The sequence below is a fragment of the Boleophthalmus pectinirostris genome, unplaced genomic scaffold (assembly GCF_026225935.1).
Source record: "Boleophthalmus pectinirostris isolate CB_2022bp ecotype Guang Dong unplaced genomic scaffold, ASM2622593v1 HiC_scaffold_23, whole genome shotgun sequence".
NCBI classification, from domain to species: domain Eukaryota; kingdom Metazoa; phylum Chordata; class Actinopteri; order Gobiiformes; family Gobiidae; genus Boleophthalmus; species Boleophthalmus pectinirostris.
In genome coordinates this window covers 20473172-20479957 of record NW_026571207.1, presented here as the reverse complement: position 1 = coordinate 20479957, position 6786 = coordinate 20473172, and the positions used below count along the sequence as shown (strand labels likewise).

The following is a 6786-nucleotide window of genomic DNA, read 5'->3' as shown; positions in this document are numbered from 1 at the left end:
AGAAGAAAATTAAATAAAAGGCAAACAATGATTTCATGTTTTAAAACATTTTTTGCATGTTAAGAAGTCCAAAACATTTAGGTCCTAAAAGATTATATATCTTTCTGTGGTAGGTGCTAAAAGTACCATTAACATTGCATTAAAAATAAATAAATGAATAAATACAGAAATAAATAAAAATAGCACATTGTCATTATCCCCCTCTATCGACTGCAAAGCAAGCCTCAGTGCCGCCTGATGGCGAGTTTACAATTACAAATGATCTCATAGCATTTGTTTCTTTGACCTTAAATGTAACAAAGTACTTAGCAATGTAATGTGAACCCTAAAGCTTTTATCTCTGAACTTTTCACCTTTAGAAAGACACCAAACACCTTTAACTGGAACGGTTAAAAAAATAAATAGAATAAAATAAATAAATAAATAAATAAAAGCATAAGAAGTAAGTAGCACTTTCCACAGAATAGTGTTTGTTCTCATGTCTGTTTCAACCTTTCGATGTCCACGCTTCTGGCCCCGCCCGGGCTTTCCCTCCTCCCACTGAGGCCACCTCTCCCCGTGACGCCCCGCACTGAGCCGAGGAGCGGGAACCGGCCACATGCTCCCCACATCCCGCCCCTGCGCCTTCATCAGCCGCGTTAGAGGCTCGGTTTCCCGCCTGCCCTGGACACTGTCACTCGCTGTGCTCACTCTGTTGAACTGTCATTAACACACAGCGCCTAGCGCTCCAGACCAGGGCACCATGAAGTTCGGCTACGTCTTTCTGTTGTCTCTGTCCTGCTGCATGTGCCGTGCTGCGATTCAAGGTAAGGGAACTTGTTTCTTCTGACAATTGAATTGCCAATTGAAAGGGCAAGGACTGTCACTCTCAGTTTCGGCTTTAAATAGCCAGTGTCTATTGTAGGCTTTACTGGAAAGTTATCAAATTGCTATTGTCACTAAGTTACATACAGCTAATACTACAAACTAATGTTATACGGACTGCCTCTCTGTATCTCAGAGCAGCTCATCAGTGTTTTGTTATGTTCCTCTCTTTATGCAAGCCCCCTCGACTTCCATCAAAGTCTGTCTGCTAGGTTGACATCAGTATTATAGACATGATGTCAAGTTGAGCTCTCCCAGCTGTCTCTCTACAGAGTCTGAACCACTGTGAAATACATTTTAATCGGCCTACACAACTCCTACATATTTTTTACAGTCTTAGTTTTTTAAGATATTGTCATTAATAAGTTATTTATGGAATTGCAACTATCATTGCTGTAGACTAATTCAAGTGTTGTCTATCTGATCTTATTTCATTGTTTACATTTGTTTGCATTTTTTTAACAGTAATGTTCTCTTAGTGACCTTCAAATGGTGGTACATTGGCAGTGCATGTGACACTTGTAAAAAGCATGTGTTTGTATACATAGTTGTTTATGTCCAGTAAAGATAATGTGGCCTGCTTTTTAAGTACTACTTTAATTAACAAGATAAATAATATAGATAACATTCTATTTGATATTTTACAGCAAAGAATGAGTTTGTGTCTTTGGCTGAAATGGAGGACGCTCTGTTGAAGAATCTGTTCCAGGGATATCAGCGGTGGGTGCGACCCATTCAACGAGCCAATGACACGGTCAAAGTGCGATTTGGTCTCAAAATCTCCCAGCTTGTGGATGTGGTAATGTTCACTCTCACACATGTACATCCACACTCACCCTATTTGTGTCATTGTGTTTGCCCAACCATATGTTAAGTGTTAATATGCACTATAGCCGCGATACAAAGCTCATCAGTGCACGGGCGGGTCACCATGAGGAGCTTTCCATGGTCCTGAAATAGCTTCTTTGCAGCCTTCCACAGTCTCTCCTCAGAGTAGTGTCTCTTTAATATTACAACAGTCCTTTTGATAGGGTCATATGGCTTGGGTTGTTGAGGGTGAAAAATGGAGAATGCTAATGGAAGAAGTCACTTTTTTGTTTTGAAATATTTATTCTCAGTTAAGTCTTTATTCTGTCAGCTCACACAAGCACTTCTGTCCAGCACACAAAAGACTGTAAGGCTTTTTTAAGGCTTGAGTGGATTCTCGGAAAGGAAAAAGAGGCTACAGAGCAACTGATATCTGTCTGTCCCTTGAGTATTCCTGGTGCGCTGCATGGTCCAATATTAGATTATGGTACACCTCTGGTCTTTATGATGGTCAAAACATCCGGATCAGTCTGACAGCTGAGGCACAGGCTGGGTGCACAGAGCAGCTTAAGCTCTCTTTGTCAGCCTGCTCTCAACCAGTATCTGGGACCACTGTCACTTTGCCCCAGTTTCTCTTTTCTGTGTTTTGTTCCAACTTGTGTCTGTGAATCTTAAGTTAGGCTCCAGGCATGTGGAAAGAAAACATAGGTGTTTATAACTGTTCTGTTCTTTTTGCTTTAAATGTCTTTGTATGTCTGCATTTATATTGGTCCAGTTTGGTCCACTGCACAGGCTTATGGTTTTCTGTTTTAGATAGATGAAGATATCTAAAAATAACTATATATTAAATGCAACATTCATGTGTTCCATACAAGGCTTATGTTGTATGTCATCTATTAACCAACCCATGCACATTGCATGTTGTTCTACATATCCCCGACATACTGTTTTCTATTATTAGGACACTAATTGGTGTCTGTTCATCATTTAGCTTCATGGCTGTAATGAGATTATGTACATGAGGGGGATAGGAAAGATCTTATCAGAATACACAGGACTGTTTTTTTCAATATTGGTGATTGTGGTGAAAAACATTGTTCTGTATGATGTATTTTGTCAGATATAAATTAGCATTTTTTAATTTCAGTTTCAAATATTTACCCTGTGCTGATTTTTTTCAGGATGAAAAGAACCAGCTCATGACAACAAATGTTTGGCTCTGCCAGGTAAGACCTGAGAAAGTACCACAGCCTTGTGACAGTAGATGTACCAGCAACCATATCAGTTCAGGCCTGTGGTCTACTTATAATGTATATTTTCTATAAAATATATATTATCTATAAAATATGTTATCTATTTTAAAAAAACATGCATAATGCATTGTGTAATACTTATTTTTGTTCAGGAATGGTATGACTACAAGCTCAGATGGAACCCAGAAAATTATGGGGGAATCACCTCCATCAGAGTCCCTTCTGAAAACATATGGCTGCCTGACATCGTTCTCTATGAAAAGTAAGTACTGTCTGATGAAATATTGTGTTTTATTGCAGTGGTATAGTAAGCATAATGTCTGCCTATATAACTTTTGACAAATGTTTGTTTCTATTTGTCTCAGTGCTGATGGGCGTTTTGAGGGCTCACTCATGACTAAAGCTATTGTTAAGTACAATGGTGCCATAACCTGGACTCCTCCTGCGAGCTACAAATCCGCCTGCACAATGGACGTTACGTTCTTCCCCTTTGACCGACAGAACTGCACCATGAAGTTTGGCTCTTGGACCTATGATGGGCACATGGTGGACCTGGTTCTGATGGACCACCAGGTGGATCGAAAAGACTTCTTTGACAATGGGGAATGGGAGATACTTAGTGCCACTGGGGCTAAAGGCAATAGAAAGGATGGCTTATATTCATACCCATTTATAACATATTCTTTTATTCTGAAGAGGCTGCCACTCTTCTATACACTGTTTCTGATCATCCCATGTTTGGGCCTGTCCTTTCTCACAGTTCTGGTATTTTATCTTCCATCAGATGAAGGAGAGAAACTGTCTCTCTCCACGTCTGTGCTTGTGTCTCTCACTGTGTTTCTTCTTGTCATTGAAGAAATCATCCCATCTTCCTCCAAAGTCATTCCTCTGATTGGAGAATACCTTCTTTTCATTATGATCTTTGTCACTCTTTCCATCATTGTCACAGTTTTTGTCATAAATGTTCATCATCGCTCCTCTGCCACATACCACCCCATGTCACCTTGGGTTCGTACTCTTTTCCTCCAAAAACTTCCCAGGATGCTTTGTATGCGTGGCCACACTGACCGTTACCATTACCCTGAGCTGGCCCCTGAGAGCCCAGAGCTGAAGCCTCGCTCTGGCAGGAGGGCAGGAGGTCAAAGGGCAGATGCTTCAGATGGGAAGGAGGAAGAGCCCTGGTCCACCATGTTGGAGAAAGCAATTTACTCAGTGCGTTACATTAGCAGACACATCCGCAAGGAGCACTTCATTCGAGAGGTAAAACTTTGTTTTAATAGTTCTACTTTTAAAAGCAGCTTATAGAAGCCATTTTCCTTGGAACAAATTTGGTCAAAAACATATTGTAAATTTATTACATGCTGCTCATTTGTTGTGGTCTGCCATAAAGCCAAGAAATAGCAAAAATTTAATAGATTTCTGTATTTATTTATTTAATTAATTAATTTATTTATTTTTTGCATTGAAAAATTTATAAAAATACACATCTTTACTGCGAGCAGGCATTCATCTCTACAGACTACTTGGCCTGAAGAAGGGCCTCTCTCTGCTTTTGTCCATGGAAATGTTGTTCCTTTGGCTATAATATTGCACAGTATGGCATTAAAACATCTATCTCCATGGAAAATGTTCTGAAATTTAGTTTTAACTTTTATTTTCCATGGAATCATGCAGGTGATGTGTCACCTCAAAAATTTGAATACTGTACCTTTAAATAGACATTTCCCTCTGATTCCAGGTGGTGCAAGACTGGAAGTTTGTGGCCCAGGTTTTAGACCGCATTTTTCTGTGGGCTTTTCTCTCTGTAGCAGTTCTGGGCACAATCTTCATCTTCACTCCAGCTCTGCAGATGTTCATGAAAGTCCCTCCTCAAGCTGCCAGTGAAGAGTCATCCTCCACCCCCCCACACTAACTACTGCCACTTTCACAAAGAACATACAGGTGTATGTCTGCACCAAACAAGAGACTGGCACAGAAGAACTACAGCCATTTGCTGTAATGTATAATACAAGATACAAGACTGTCTGTTCTGTGAAAATCACTATTGTAGTAATTGCTCAGGATACATTTAGTCTTTAGTAAAAATTTAAAAATAAGACAATTTCTATTTTTTTTCTCTCAACATTGACCCTGTAAAATGCAATGGTTATTATTAAAGTTCCTTTGTTTATTTGGTGGGCAGTTTTAGTTATCACAATTTTGCTCAATGGTGAAACAAGTGTAAATGAATAGACACTACCATCTAGTGGTGCGTCTAGTGTGTTGCAGTCTTACTGTAAATGGATTTACATAATCACATTCTCAATTAATAAAGGAAGCTATTGCTAAAAGATACATTTATTCATTATATATAAAATACTGTTTACAGAAGACGTTTTGGTAACTAGTTTAAAGCAATATAAAACTGGCTGACTAAGTCTTAACGTTTAAAATAATATTTAGACAGGAGTATTTGGTCCTCATACAAAATTTAAATTCTATGGTTTGAGAGATATAGAGCAGTAAACAGTTGTGGAAGCACAGCACTGTGAGAGCAGTGATGTCGCGGCTCCTCCGTGGGTCAGGCTGTGGCTCTTATCCCTGTCTCCCCATGTGACTGTCCAAGTGAGCTCTGGCATTACGCAGCATTTCCATGTACAACCGGTTGTTTTCACTAAACATAAACCAACAGATAATGATCAAGGTGACTTGAATAAATAATCAGTAGTCATGTTTACATGTCTCCTTACTCAGCCACAGAACGGGCGAACATCACATTTCCCATGTCCATGTAGTATTGTGCGTTAGTGCGAAGTGATGTCCAGTACTCATTGGCCTGTAAGTAGACACACACTTTCTTTACCTCTAACTAAAGAAAACTCTATGTTAGTGTTTCACACACCTGCTCCTGAATGGTGTATCCCCATACGTTTTGAGAATTATTTGGATCCCAGTAGTCTGTCTGTCTCCTCTGACGCATAAATTTCTTGGCTTCATTTTCCTTGACAAATGGTGCTGACAAAACTCCTAGAACAGAAAAAAGTTACACCTTTTTATAGATAAAGGTAAAAAGAATTGTTCGAATTAAAGCTCAATTGTAAACATACCCCCCAAAAAAGCCAAAAGGATCAACATTTTCAAATCCATGGCTAGAAAAAAAAATACACCATACCAATAACATTTGACATAAAAAACTGCATTCATTTCTAGCTTTAAACAATATTAATAACTGAGTAAAATGTACAGCATTTTGAAGTGAGAAGCTTTAAGGTTTACCTGCTGTATGCACAGTGGCATGAGGGATGGATGAGTGTTTTCTGCAGCATGAACTCACTGCTCAGTGTGAACTGAACAGGTCTCTCTTTCAAACGGAGTGAGGCATGTTGTGGTCACTCACGGTGAGTCCGGACTGCTCAGAGGAATCATCCAAAAACTACTTCAGCAAACATCCAGCCCTCTGGAGCGAGACTGTATGGAATACCAGGTTGGCATAAAGACTGCATTGTGTGATCATATCTGCAGTCTAAATACTTTCTGCTCTCTTACACAAATATAAACTATTATTATTATTCATCTATCAATCAATCTAACTTTATTTATAAAGTGCTTTTCATACAAAAAAATAAAAATAAAAAAATAGCACAAAGTGCTTTACAGTCATTAAAAGCAATTTCTTCCACCCAATCACCTATAAAACCCAATCCCACACAACCAAATAATCCATTTACTTCATACTATTCCAGCAGGTGGCGCTCTACCTAATAACATTGCATGTTAGAAGCACAGCGTAAATATATTAAACATTATGGATTCTTTGTTATCTTTATTGATAAAATGCATATGTGCTATGACTTATCCTTCTCTTATCTTATGGGCCTATACA

At 38.9% G+C, this 6786-nt stretch overlaps 2 protein-coding genes across 2 annotated transcripts; one reads left to right on the top strand and one right to left on the bottom strand.

Annotated features, from left to right (window-relative positions):
- Positions 1-762: 762 nt before the first annotated feature.
- Positions 763-4836, top strand: LOC110163140 (neuronal acetylcholine receptor subunit non-alpha-2-like). The gene is made up of 6 exons (XM_055159024.1): positions 763-806; positions 1512-1663; positions 2853-2897; positions 3077-3186; positions 3290-4184; positions 4663-4836. Exons 1-6 carry the CDS (start codon positions 785-787, stop codon positions 4834-4836), a joined length of 1398 nt encoding a protein of 465 aa, XP_055014999.1. The 5' UTR covers positions 763-784.
- A 594-nt stretch (positions 4837-5430) lies between these two features.
- Positions 5431-6050, bottom strand: LOC129410560 (uncharacterized protein C3orf85-like). Its single transcript, XM_055159023.1, has 4 exons — positions 6011-6050; positions 5806-5930; positions 5654-5739; positions 5431-5577 (listed from the first exon to the last, which is right to left on the bottom strand). The coding sequence occupies exons 1-4, from the start codon at positions 6048-6050 to the stop codon at positions 5499-5501; spliced, it is 330 nt and encodes a 109-aa protein (XP_055014998.1). The 3' UTR covers positions 5431-5498.
- Between the last annotated feature and the right edge of the window lie 736 nt (positions 6051-6786).

Bases quoted from the DNA above. Each gene is read 5' to 3' on its own strand.
- LOC110163140 (XM_055159024.1), top strand. From the start codon at position 785: ATGTGCCGTGCTGCGATTCAAG. The intron at 807-1,511 runs GTAAGGGAACTT...GATATTTTACAG, and splicing joins GTGCCGTGCTGCGATTCAAG to CAAAGAATGAGTTTGTGTCT. The intron at 2,898-3,076 runs GTAAGACCTGAG...ATTTTTGTTCAG, and splicing joins CAAATGTTTGGCTCTGCCAG to GAATGGTATGACTACAAGCT.
- LOC129410560 (XM_055159023.1), bottom strand. From the start codon at position 6,050: ATGGATTTGAAAATGTTGATCCTTTTGGCTTTTTTGGGGG. The intron at 5,740-5,805 runs GTGTGTGAAACA...GTCTACTTACAG, and splicing joins GATACACCATTCAGGAGCAG to GCCAATGAGTACTGGACATC. The intron at 5,578-5,653 runs GTAAGGAGACAT...GTTTATGTTTAG, and splicing joins TTCGCCCGTTCTGTGGCTGA to TGAAAACAACCGGTTGTACA.